Here is a 13349-nt window from a genome sequence, read left to right as displayed (position 1 = left end):
AAATAGGGCTTAGCATCGTGTAGCATCTTATCCTAGCTATCTCTGTTATATACGGGGAATGGGTTAAACTAGTGATGGTTAGTGCTAGGCAACATCCTTGCTGTACCACAGCGATTAATGGTTGTTTCTCTTTCTTCTGACAAATGTACTTATTGTAAGTCGCTTTGGATAAAAGCGCCTGCTAAATGCCCTCAATGTCAATGTAATTCAAATATTAAATGCATCGTTTAGACAAGAGCCCCCTGTTTTATTGTAGAGTTTAAAGGTTTTTCACTGTCAAGCAGAGGTCCGTTACTGACAGGAACACTATGAAACTATCAGAGCACGTCTACAGTTCTCACAACACGAACAGGAACAGGTCACGAAGCCTCAGCTCTTTGAGTCCATCTGTTCCACAAAGATCCTGAGGACTAGGAGCAGGAACCTAGAGGACTAGGAGCAGGAACCTAAACAGGAACCTGAAGAAGACCATCAGGAACCCGAAGATCATGAGAACTAAGCAGGAAGGAACCTGAAGATCCTGAGAACTAAGAGCAGGAACTTGAAGAAGAACCTAAAAGAAGAAGAGCAGGAACCTAAAGACCCTAATCACTCTGTCCGGGAACCTGAAGAAGACGCAGAGTCACGTCAGCTGGTTCATAGCTTTAGCTTTAATTAGCTCCGGTGCGACCTGGATCCAGGAGGAACCGGCTCCATCGGGGCTCCACTCAACGGGGTCACCAACCCAGATGAGTCCGCCACCTGACAGGCCGAGGACCAGATAACATCTAGACGTCATATCTGATCTCCACGTCCTCAATGAACCACATTCACGGAGGTCCACCACTCCACCATGTGATGAGGAGGAGGCGGCTCTCCTCGGACTTCCTCACCTGCACGTCGTCTTCCCCACGCCGCCCTTCCCGCCGACGAAGATCCATTTTAAGGACTTCTGCTCGATGATGTTCTTCAATGTCGGGTCCAGTGCTTCTATGTCGGGAGCGTCTTCGAATTCATCCTCCAGTGAAGCCGCCATCTTGTCTGTGTACGAGTCACGGACCAGTGTTGCCAGATTGGGACAGATTTCCAGCCCAATCTGGCAACATTGGTCACGGACTGTACCAAAACCCGGGGGTGGGTGACGAAGTGGACGGGCTCATAATGTGTTGACCGACCCGGTAACTCACTGCCGTTTACGTACGAGACGTTTTGAAATCTAGTTTGATAAAAAAATGAATGCATAAATAAATAATATTATACTGCTAAGAATAATGCTAGGAATAAAATCTTAAAAACAAGGTATGCATAGTGTTTATAATGGTAGAGTCCAGCCATGAATATCACAGATTACAGTAATGGTTTCATATTGGTAATTTGCTGGATGGATCTGAAATACCAGTAGGCCTGTTCTTCATACGACACCACCACCAGGCAACATGTTATCACGTTTTTTTTATTGTTGTTCTTAGTCTCCTGTTGAATAACTTCATAAAAAATGCTGTTGATGTTTACAATATCAAATGATCAGCCGAGTAATACATAGCGACATAATCCCATAATTATTGAAAATATCTTATTTTCTTAAGACTGAAGCAAAATCATTTATATGGTGTAGAAATCAAAGGGCATAGGTCCACCATGTACACATTAATGTTATATTCACATCATTACACCTTTCATAAATACATTATCTCAAAAACATAGTCCATACTAAGTTGCAATTCTCTGGGAAGTACATTTTGGCACAATTATTTCAAAAGAGAATGACACACTTTTCTACTTAAGTATAATATGTTATAAAATTAGGGATGGTGAAGATCTCACAAAATAAATCACAAGAATACCAAAGGCACTTAGGACATACTTTCCAGAAAGAAAGAGAAAGTGTAAGTGTAAGTGTAAGTGTAAGTGTAAGTGTAAGTGTAAGTGTGTGTCAGTTACCCAGTGATATTTCTTAGGATTTGGCTAGTTTCTACGGACCAATATGTGTACTCTGCCTCTGAAACTCCTCACAGTGAAAACAGCTGGTCATGTGACATTTCCTGTTGCTGGGCAGGTTGCGTGGGCAGTCTGGATGTGGACGGCTGTAATGGGCGCGATGGTTCAACACTTTCTCTTCCTCTCTCCTCCAGGAACTTGTCAAACTCTGAGAAGATTAGATTGATTAGAACACGTCTGTACTGGTGACACACACACACACACACACACACACACACACACACACACACACACACACACACACACACACACACACACACACACACACACACACACACACACACACACACACACACACACACACACTATAATTGACAACAATCAACGGATAAAACTCGACTTGCCTTCACTGGCAACCCCTTCAGAAACAGCAGCCTGATCTTGCTGCGAATCAAAACACGAACATGAACAGCGTTAGAGACCTATTGTGGGATTTGCGCAGTACTTTCTTTTGTAATTGCACTTCAAACGCCTGCCCGGACTGTGATGTCGTTTATGATGGCTGCTATGGATGATCTGGAACTGTTGTGTGCGTGTGTTCCGTACCACAAATTGCCTCTTTGAGTCCAAGTCTAAGACCAGAACGTGATGGTTTGATGACACACAGGTATCATAGCTCACCATGTCAGCAGATAACCACCGGTCAACATCACTCATCGGGGGATTCTGCTTTGCCGGCATCTAGGGGAAACAATGGCAAGGGGAGAAAGACTCCTTGATTTACAATCGGTCCGCTCAGACTACACATAATGCAGAACCCAATATGACCAATGACATATACATTGAGGGGATTCTGCTGACGCTTTTATCCAAAGCGACTTACAACCATTCTTGAAAACATTCACACACAGACGGGGGAGTCGACCACGCAGGGCGACAGCCAGCTGGTCAGGAGCAGTCAGGGTGAGGCGTCTCGCTCAGGGACACCTCGGCACTCAGCTAGGAGGAGCCGGGGATCGAACCAGCAACCTTCAGGTTACCAGCCGACCCACTCTGCCTCCTGAGCTACTGTTAATGACTTCACAGTGTTATTTAGTGTAACTACGGTACGCACCACGCCGGTCACCTGCAACCGGGTGTCCAGAGCCCCGGCCAATCCCTCGACAGCGCCTGGATCCTCGTAGCGAACACTGGACACACACACACCGACACACACACACACACAGACAGACAGACACACACACACAGACACACAGGTTAGACACTATACGGAGGTCTGGGTTGGACAGCATTTGTTTATTCCTGCAATCCGTGGGCAATTCAATTTTATTTGTATAGCCCTTAATCACAATAACTGACCATAGCCCCCCCCAGTGGGCAAGAAATAACTCCCTTAATCAGCAAAGAAGAAATCGGGAGAAGGAACGCAGAGTGGGGGGTCCCTCCTTCAGAGTGGGGGATCCCTCCTTCAGAGTGGGGGGATCCCTCCTTCAGAGTGGGGGGATCCCTCCTTTAGAGTAGGGGATCCCTCCTTCAGAGTGGGGGATCCCTCCTTCAGAGTGGGGGGGTCCCTCCTTCAGAGTGGGGGATCCCTCCTTCAGAGTGGGGGGATCCCTCCTTCAGAGTGGGGGATCCCTCCTTCAGAGTGGGGGGGTCCCTCCTTCAGAGTGGGGGGGGTCCCTCCTTCAGAGTGGGGGGATCCCTCCTTCAGAGTGGGGGGTCCCTCCTTCCAGGGATGGTCAACACCCACCTCTTCCTCTGCTCAGCCAATGAGCAGCCTCGTGTCTGCGCAAACATGTCAAACTCCTCCGCACCTGTAGGAGGGAGACAGCGGGATTGTTATGCAGGCCTTCTTCCTAAAGGGGGTGGTATCACGCCACCAGGTGTGAGTGGGATCAGCCTTAATATGCCGTTTGAAAATCTGCCTCTTCCTGTGTTTTAGTGACATCACAGGTGGGCGTGTCCACGTAGATGTACGCTGGACAGATCAGTCTACCAAACGGTCTCTTAACGCCTGATCGCACTCACACCTGGTGGCATGATTCACCCTTTAAGAAAGGGTACAGCTCAACAGATGTTAAAGCAGAAGTCACTCACTGTGGTTAGCGACCGCACTGTGGTTAGCCTGACTGCTGGCTGCTGATTGGCCGGTTGTGGCAGTAGCGGGGGTTGATTGGCCGGGAGCGGGGGCCACAGGGCTGAGGTCGATAGGACTGAGGACACTGGGGGGGTTCTGCTACAGAAAGGGCAGACAACGCAATGTATCATGTTCAAAATACAAGATGATGTATTTTGTGGAAAAGGAAACGTGATATTTCAAGAGAAAAAAGGTAAAATGATACATCGTGAATGAAGTGTGCATGGTTTTCTATTTTAATAAACGAGGTCAGGGGTATACTGTAATGCATGTGTCGATTTCTGCATTGAACAGTAACACCAACAATGCGTGCACATATGAGAGGAATGTCAACGGTTTTTACCTGCCCGGTGCTTTGTTGCTTATGGAGTCTCTCAAACCTGAAACACAATCGGAGAACGTCAAAATAGCACACCAAAATCAAAATGTATACGTCTGTATTCAAATGTAAATTCAAGAGAGATTTTGTGCAGACGGAGAGACAGAGACAGACAGACAGACAGACATACAGACGGAGAGACAGACGGAGAGACAGACAGACAGACAGACAGACAGACAGACGGAGAGACAGACAGACAGAGGTACGGGTCTGGTGGATCTGCTTTTAGACGGAGGGAGAGACAGACAGACAGACAGTCGGTCTGGTGGATCCGCCCACCTCTCATAGCGGATGAAGGCGTTGTTGAGCTCGTCGTTGATCACCAGCAGCTCTGCGATCAGCTCCTCGTCCAGCAGGCGAGGGATGAGCTCCACCACTCTGGTCTGCATGCTCTTACACACCGTGTACAGCTGCTGCTCAGAGCACGAGGGGGGGACGACACACTGGGGTCAACATCATGACCCTCATCATACCCCATGTATGTGTGTGTGTGTGTGTGTGTGTGTGTGTGTGTGTGTGTGTGTGTGTGTGTGTGTGTGTGTGTGTGTGTGTGTGTGTGTGTGTGTGTGTGTGTGTGTGTGTGTGTGTGTGTTCCATATCGGGATCACAGGACTTTGCAGATTTATAATCTATGTATATATGTGATGATACATAATTACAAAAAGGTCCTATATATACTGTATATACAAATGGACACGTTTTCTCTACAATTGTGTATACACATTGCACCAGAGGATGGTCCAGTGTGTACACATTCACTAGAGGCGGACCGTGGGAGTGTGTGTGGAGGACGGCTGGTTTGAACAGCCTCACCTGGCGGAGTCTGATTGGACTCTGCGCCTGGGTGAGGCTGCACACCTGCTGCTCGTTGGGTGACCAGCAGTCACCACACGCACTCTTGCTATGTCAGGGTCGCAGAATTGTACCCAAAGATGTGGTCACCGGCCAAGAAGGTTTAGGAACCGCTCTAGTGAGTGGGTGAGTGGCAGCAGCTGAGGGCCTATGAGGAACAGCTCCTGAGAACCCGTACTGACCTGTATGAGCTCGGTGTCGTCAGACTGGGCGTGGCCGGGCGACAGCTCGTTGAGCATCTCAGACATGACCCGGAGGTTCCCCTTCACCAGAGACACCTCGCCACGCAGCTTCTGCTCCTGGCGAACGAAGGGTTAACAACAGGTTAACAGACAGCGACAGCAAGGGTGTTCATGCAGGAATACCAACGACAGGACTTGGAAATTAAAACTTGGAGTTTAAAAAGGTTTTTAAATTGAATTTCAAAGTATTAGAAAGTATATAAATCTAAGTATATAAAGACTACTCAAGTATTTCATTATACATTTATCTATTTCCCTACAAGTCATTCCTAGTGCGGGACATTGGTGTACTACAGTACACACACAACAATAAGTAAACAACTGAAACAGGAATGAATAAATAAATAGGCTGCACAAAAATAGGAGAGCGAGGCACAGCTTTGAGAACCAGGGGGACTGAGTGTTGAGCTCTGATGAAAGGTGAGTCAGGGTTTGAATAATTCAACGGAGGCTGCATTGTGGATGGCCGGAGGGTGGGGGGGTCCAGTGGGTCCACGCACAGGGCGGGCTCTGTCCATTAAGACAGGGAGGGGGGGGGGGGAGGAGGAGTACAGTACAGTGCGGTACGCATATGGTACGAGTTCTGCTCACACTGGAGCTATCCAGGACCTTGCTAGAGACTCTGAATAGGACTCGTTACAGAAGACAAAGACGGGGGAAATGACCGTGCTTGTGGATCTGAAAATCGGAACCCAACAAACAGCGACAAACAAACTCATGCTTAACGTATCCATGAACCAGACATGAAGAACAGCCAGGGCCACCACCACTGCTGTACTCACCCCAATGCCTTTGGATTCAAGATCATATTGTAGACCCGCTGTCAGTAGAACGCCCAGCACTAAGCCATGGTTATTAGAGGACTAAGGGCTCTAGAACAGCCGGCACTAAGGGCTCTAGAACAGCCAGCACTAAGGGCTCTAGAACAGCCAGCACTAAGGGCTCTAGAACAGCCAGCACTAAGAACAGCCAGCACTAAGGGCTCTAGACCAGCATTAAGCCCTGTGGAGGGAGGGCTCTAGACCAGCATTAAGGCATGTGGAGGGAGGGCTCGGTGGCAGTACCTGTTCAGCAGAGAGGTTGACGGGCCACTCAGACGTGTCGGGCAGGGGCGGGGCGTTCAGGGCGGGGACGTAGGCCTGCTGCTCAGATCGCCGCGGCGGTTCGACCACTAGGGGCGTTTCCGGGGAAACGTTTTCCGGAATGCTCTGTGGAGACGAGGACGTTGCATCGGTGAGGTTCAAGTGAGGACGAACTCATCAGCTGCTTCAGATTCCTTTTGTAGTTATTATAAATGGATGTCGTTAGCCTCGTAGCATAATCTCCTGAGCCGTATGTTAAGGTTCTTCTTGTATTTAGCGTCAGAAAGAGTCAGATAGGTGACTCAGGCAGAGAGTGATTATTGAATATCAATTATGCTATTAGTCTTATGATATCAAGTATGCTATAAGGCTAACGATATCAATCATGCTATGAGGCTGACGATATCATTTATGTTATTAGGCTAACGATATCAGTTATGCTACGAGGCTTATGCTATCAGGCTAACAATATAAATGATGCTATGAGGCTAACGATATCAGTTGTGCTATTAGGCTAACCATATCAGTTATGCTACGAGGCTTATGCTATGCGGCTAATGATATCAATTATGCTACGAGGCTTATGCTATGAGGCTAATGATATCAATTATGCTACGAGGCTGACGATAAGTTGGCATTGAGACAGGTGCCTGCCTCACCCTGCTGGGGGTGTGTATCGGCGACAGGGCGTCCAGGTCCGTCATGGGGAACTCCAGGCCGCGCCTCCTCAGGTCCTCGTACACCAAGACCACCCCCGACAGGGAGGGGGAGCTGCGGAAGGCATCGGCCCACGACTGACACACACACACACACACACACACACACACACACACACACACACACACACACACACACACACACACACACACACACACACACACACACACACACACACACACACACACACACACACGTTATTATACGAGATTTCGGTCCCGACAATTGGTTTACTGAATTAAATTGAATAAAATGTATTCAATTTAGTAGTCTCAAAGGGCTTAACAGGCCAAATATGTATGAGACCCCCCTGACCAAAGCCCCCACAATGCCAAGAACAAACTCCCTTAAATCAGCAAGGACGAAATCCTGAATTAAAGAAAAAAGTTGAGTCAGAGTGAAAATGCAGCTTGTGGAAGCTAGTCTCTCTCTAGCCGTCATGGCGGTCAGCGCCCCACAGGTCGTCGGTCAACGCCCCCAGGTCGGCGGTCAGCGCCCCACAGGTCGTCGGTCAACGCCCCCAGGTCGTCGGTCAACGCCCCCAGGTCGGCGGTCAGCGCCCCACAGGTCGATGGACCCCCACCTGTATGAGGCTGAGGACCCGGTCCGTTAGCGCGGTGGGGGGGTTGTACTTGGGCAGGATGGCCCGGACGAGCACCCCCTCGATGAAGTCCTGGGCGGCGATCAGAGCGTGGAACCGCCGCCCACAGTTCTTCACGCAGGCTTCCAGAACCTGAGGGGAACAGGGACACGATAGAACCCAAGTGGTAAACGGACTGCATAGGCGGGTTTCAGATCAAGCATGCGTTGCGTTGCCTCGCATAACATAATACTTGACGTGTTGCTGACTAGTTCCGGCGGATGTTGTCAAAACTCATGCATGCATGCGCGCAAATGCAGACGATCTGAAACTCGCCTATTTATACCGCACTTTTCTAACATTCACCCATTCATCATGCACACATTCACCCACCGACGGCGGTGTCAACCACGCAGGGCGACAGCCAGCTCGTCAGGAGCAGTCAGGGGGAGGTGCCTTGCTCAGGGACACCTCGACACTCGGGTGGGAGCTGGGAGGAGCCGGGGATCGAACCAGCAACCTTCAGGTTACCAGCCGACCCGCTCGACCTCCTGAGCCCAATGCGTCCAACATACACCCCTATATCCAAACTAAAGGAGAAGATCAAACTAAGTCCAGGCCTGAACTTCCCATAACAGATGACTAATCATCAGATATCCCAGACCCCTCCTCAGTGACACTTCCTCTAGAGAGAGGTGGCGTCTATCTCAGGACTTCCTGATTGGTTAAACATACACCAGCCTTTGGGGTTCAATAAAAACCTACATGCAACCATAAACGGTTGAGTATAGCATTACAATAGGGGTGTGGGTAAGGTTGGGGGTTAGTGGGTTAGGATTAGGATTAGGGTTAACCCTAACCATTTTAAATAATGCATACATTAATTCCTTTAGGTAACCCGATTGAACACCATGACCTTAGTGAACCTGAACACCATCAGTAAACTCGGAGCGAAACATAAGTTACCTGTTAGTTAATGCTTATTATGGCATTAACTAACAGGTCATTTATGGTTAATAAATGGTTAATTCATGTACCCAAATAGAAAAACTGCCATTTTGCAAAATACGCATACACCTCTTGAGATAGGCTGCAAGAATTGACGTTCGAATTTCAATTGAGTTGTTTGGTAGAAAGTTTGATCCAAAGTGCCTCACAGGTTCTTCAGCTGTTGAGAGGATCATTTGAGATGGATCTGTTCCAGGAGGTTCTTGGTTCATGCGGACTGTCTGTCGATGTTTTCACTTGTTGATGAACCCTGACTAGAGCTGTTCTGATACCGCTACCAGTATCGGATATACCGCCGATACTGACTAAAATGCAGTATCGTTATCGGCGAGTTCGCAAGTCTATGTGCCGATCCGATAGCATCACGTAACTCCTTTACTAAACAGGCAGAGAACTTTTGACAAAAGTTCTTTTGTCAAAAGTAAGTGAACCGACTTTACATCGCTGTCATCGTAAGAGAACCCTTCGATAAGAAAAACAGCTATTAGTAGTTACAATGCTAGATGCTGCATCGGTATATACACTCGGTATCCACCGATACTCAAGTTCAGGAATCGGAAAGGAAAAAACAGTATTGGTACATCTCTAACCATGACCTGGTCTTCATGAAGGCTTGTTTACCGTCAGAGTGAGCATGACCTCCTGGAAGTTGTTGTTGGCCACCACCCTCTTCTTGATGGCTTTCACTGCGTCTCTGGGCCTGGGAGGGCAGAACGTCAGAGGCCTAATGACTGCCATGATGGTCATCAGAACCGGATGATATCATTAACTATCTCTTCAAAGCAGAATCTCTTCTAGAACAGTGTGTGATAGATAATACCTGTTTCCTGTAACTCCTTTTAAACTCTTTACTATTTCACAGAAAAGTTGTGATTGTCATCCTTCAGAAAGTATCATGAACTATCATGAATGAAGTATCCTTATCCTAGCTGTCTTTATTGTATACGGGAATGGGTTAACCTAGTGAGTGTTAGTGCTTGGCAATTGGGTCAAAGAACATCCTTACTGCACCGACAGAGATATATTGTTGTTTCTCTTTCTGCTGACAAATGTACTTATTGTTACACTATGGATAAAAGCGTCTGCTAAACTCCCCTAATTGAAAATGTAAATGTGAGTTTAGATCTCCATTATTGTCATTAGGGTTGCCGCGGTGTGGACATTTTCACACCGAGTAATACGCTTGTGTCAACACCGGTATTACCGAGTATAAACGGTATTAACTTTGAAACTAGGTCAACCGCCATCTTCTCCGTCAACTCTCCTCTCACACTCGGTGACAGCGGCTGGCAGCGCGCCAATTTAATATAATTTTATATATCATAATTTCACCGCCAAAAGCTCTGTGCCCCTCCAGATGGCCGTAGCGCGGGGAGCTCACGTAGGGATTGGGCTTCGCGGGGTTTGTTTACCGGCGTTGCTATGGTTACCGGTCTTGTAAGGAAGCACGTCAATTCTCGGCGCGGCAATTCTCCCACACAGAGCAGAACTGTGGCCTATTCTACACATTTTAATTTTCTTAATTATAATTATATTATTCATTTTTACGGAATTTGTTTTTTATTACTGAAAAAAAACACTCGGTGTTGCCGGTGTGCAACACCGAGTAACCGGTAATACCGTATACCGCGGCAACCCTAATTGTCATTATACAAAATGTCGGTCCTGACAGGAACAATCACACACAGAGAGGTGTAACTAAGCCCGTCCTATCACAGAGAGATTTAACTAAGCCCGTCCTATCACAGAGAGGTTTAACTAAGCCCGTCCCATCACAGAGAGGTGCAACTAAGCCCGTCCCATCACAGAGAGGTGTAACTAAGCCCATCCTATCACAGAGAGGTTTAACTAAGCCCGTCCTATCACAGAGAGGTTTAACTAAGCCCGTCCTATCACAGAGAGGTGTAACTAAGCCCGTCCCATCACAGAGAGCTGTCAGGTGATCACGCACCCGTCGTCGGTCTCGTTGATGATGTCACAGATCTCCATGTTGAGGCCCCAGTCCTCAGCTCTCAGCACAGCGCTGGTGGCCCTCTCTGTCAACGAGGGAACAACACGGAGACTTTACGTTAGAACCACGGAACGACCACCAGGGGAACAACACGGAGACTTTACATTAGTACCACGGAACGACCACCAGGGAAACAACACAGAGACTTTACATTAGTACCACGGAACGACCACCAGGGGAACAACACGGAGACTTTACATTAGTACCACGGAACAACCACCGGGGAACAACACAGAGACTTTACATTAGTACCACGGAACAACCACCGGGGAACAACACAGAGACTTTACATTAGTACCACGGAACAACCACCGGGGAACAACACAGAGACTTTACATTAGTACCACGGAACGACCACCAGGAGAACAACACAGAGACTTTACATTAGTACCACGGAACGACCACTCCTTGCCTCCCTCTCTCCCCTGCCTCCCCTAACTCCCTCTCTCCCCCCTACTGCCCCTAATTCTAACTCCCTCTCTCCCCCCTGCCTCCCCTAATCCTAACTCCCTCTCTCCCCCCTGCCTCCCCTAATCCTAACTCCCTCTCTCCCCCGCTCCCCTCTCTCCCCTGCCTCCCATAAGTGCAACTCTAACTCCCTCTCTCTCTCTCTCCCTCCTAACTCTACCTCTACCTCACTCCCTGCCTGCCACTCTCCCTATCTCTCTCTCTCTCTCTCTCGCTCGTCGCCTCCCTCTCCGTTAACTCCAACTCTGATTGCCTGCCTCCCCTAACTACCTCCCTGCCTCCCTCCTCCCTCCCTCTCTCTCGTCGCCCCGGTCTCCCATAACTCCAACTCTAATTCCCTGCCTCCCCTAACTCTTAGTCTACCTCCCTGCCTCCCTCCTCCCTCTCCCCTCATGTGACAGTCAGCTGCTCTGAGCATCCATGATCGCAGCGTGAGAAACAATCAGCGGATCAGACGGGAGAGGCGAGCGGGGGTCTGGGGGAGAAACGCGTCGTTCAGACGCTCCACGCATCAACATGTAGGTTCATACTGTCACACGGTCACACCTCACTCAATAATCCTCATTCTAGAACACAACACACCCGTCCAGCTATAAGAATCAAGAAGTAGCTTAAAACGTACACTATAGTTCTCTTGAGAAGCTTAAATGGCCCTTTTCATTTGTCAGAGGGGTTGGAGGTTAGGCCTCCAAAACAAGGCAAAGAAGCAGCCGATGTAAACATTGGGAAATGTTTGATTAGCGTCATCGACCCGATGCGCAGCGAAAAGAGCCGAACGAGGAAACGCAGTCCTATTGGTGCAGATAATAGTCTCAGATTGTGTTTAGCCCTCTGCCAACATCAATTACATTACATTCTTAACATGAGGATGAACATACTTAAGCATACGGGCTGTAACAGACGTTTGCAAGATCCGAACCCTGCACGTTAAACCCTAGAAATTAAAGAAGGGGATGCGACCCAAGAACGAACCTCCCTCCTCTACATGCAGACTTACCGATTCTCTGACCGACCGGAGTGGAGAACGGGCTCCCCAGAAGGTACTCCATGGTGTCCCCGAGTGAAAACATCTTAAGGAACGAGCAGGAACCATGCAAAGAACGGCTGGACCGGGAGTTGATCGGAGACCAGCAGGTTTGAGTTCCTCTTTCTGGGGCTGCGACGCGCTGCGTCACGTGAGGGAGTGAGGAAACAACCGAGATTAGGTCCATAAAGCTTATTAACACAACCTTTAACACCTTGATAGATTATCGATGCCTCAGAAAGTACAACAAAAATAAACGTTGCATGTTTGGAGTCTGGACAAGTTGATATGACCAAATTTGTTAATTAATTAGGTAATAATATTTAACATAAAGAAATAAAAGGTCAAGGCCTGCACCTTATGAACTGAATTAGAATATCATTTCATGAAACAGTTAAATATGTGCATTTGGTATTATTTGCAGAACCATTTCAGAGTGTATAACTTTTAACGGCTTATTATGCTGTCGTCTGCAGTGCCTTGTCCTCACCAGTAGATGGCAGCAGAGAAGCAAAAAGTATTTACCGTATGTATTTATTTAACATAACCAAATAAAAGGCATAGGCCTGCACCATATGAGATAAATTCGAATATAATTCCATGAACAGTTAAATATGTGCATTTGGTATTGTTTGCAGGACCATTTCAAAATATCTAACTTTTAAGCTGGTAGGTCTTATATGTTGTTGTCGGCAACGCCTTGTTCCCACCGCTAGACGGCAGCAGAGCAGCGCAATGTGCTCTCTACTGTGCCGTAACCTTCAATATTTGGTTACAGCTATCTCTTTGGTTACACGCTCAGTTCCCGATCGTTTGAAAAACGAATTTGAATGAGTGGACTGCGAGGGATAATGTTGTATGTGTAGCTAGTCTATATGGGCCAATGAGTGATTTATGGCTTGTGATGATAGGCAACAGACCGGTGGGCATTG

The 13349-nt window shown here is 47.9% G+C and overlaps 2 protein-coding genes across 3 annotated transcripts in view; both read right to left on the bottom strand.

The window, feature by feature from the left end:
• Positions 1–1070, bottom strand: part of get3 (guided entry of tail-anchored proteins factor 3, ATPase) — a 5196-nt gene extending 4126 nt beyond the window's left edge. The window contains exon 1 of the mRNA XM_056587045.1: positions 873–1070. Coding sequence (XP_056443020.1) covers positions 873–1015 — 143 coding nt within the window. The 5' untranslated portion in view covers positions 1016–1070. The remainder of the gene's footprint in view (positions 1–872) is intronic.
• Positions 1071–1277: 207 nt separating this feature from the next.
• Positions 1278–12582, bottom strand: LOC130379912 (target of Myb1 membrane trafficking protein-like). Of its 2 annotated transcripts, none has more exons than XM_056587042.1 (15): positions 12391–12582; positions 10866–10950; positions 9536–9614; positions 7910–8059; positions 7269–7403; positions 6592–6735; positions 5468–5584; positions 4713–4846; positions 4398–4434; positions 4015–4153; positions 3668–3731; positions 3032–3107; positions 2599–2658; positions 2322–2361; positions 1278–2125 (listed from the first exon to the last, which is right to left on the bottom strand). In XM_056587042.1, the coding sequence occupies exons 1-15, from the start codon at positions 12461–12463 to the stop codon at positions 1989–1991; spliced, it is 1470 nt and encodes a 489-aa protein (XP_056443017.1). In that variant the 5' UTR covers positions 12464–12582; the 3' UTR covers positions 1278–1988. The 2 variants fall into 2 exon arrangements, with proteins under 2 accessions (XP_056443017.1, XP_056443019.1); XM_056587044.1 differs by having other exon boundaries at positions 4015–4150.
• Positions 12583–13349: the final 767 nt, after the last annotated feature.

This window comes from Gadus chalcogrammus, chromosome 3 (genome assembly GCF_026213295.1).
Source record: "Gadus chalcogrammus isolate NIFS_2021 chromosome 3, NIFS_Gcha_1.0, whole genome shotgun sequence".
In the NCBI taxonomy this organism is placed as follows: domain Eukaryota; kingdom Metazoa; phylum Chordata; class Actinopteri; order Gadiformes; family Gadidae; genus Gadus; species Gadus chalcogrammus.
The sequence above is the reverse complement of the archived record's forward strand: the minus strand, read 5'-3'. Positions and strand labels throughout refer to the sequence as shown.

What these genes read in the sequence shown, in the direction of transcription:
- LOC130379912 (XM_056587042.1), bottom strand. Translation starts at nt 12,463, where the DNA reads ATGTTTTCACTCGGGGACACCATGGAGTACCTTCTGGGGAGCCCGTTC. An exon ending in TCCGGTCGGTCAGAGAATCG is followed by an intron (nt 10,951 to 12,390) that starts GTAAGTCTGCAT and finishes CCTCGTTGACAG; the next exon opens with AGAGGGCCACCAGCGCTGTG. An exon ending in CAGTGCGGTCGCTAACCACA is followed by an intron (nt 3,732 to 4,014) that starts GTGAGTGACTTC and finishes TCCCTCCTACAG; the next exon opens with GTGCGGAGGAGTTTGACATG.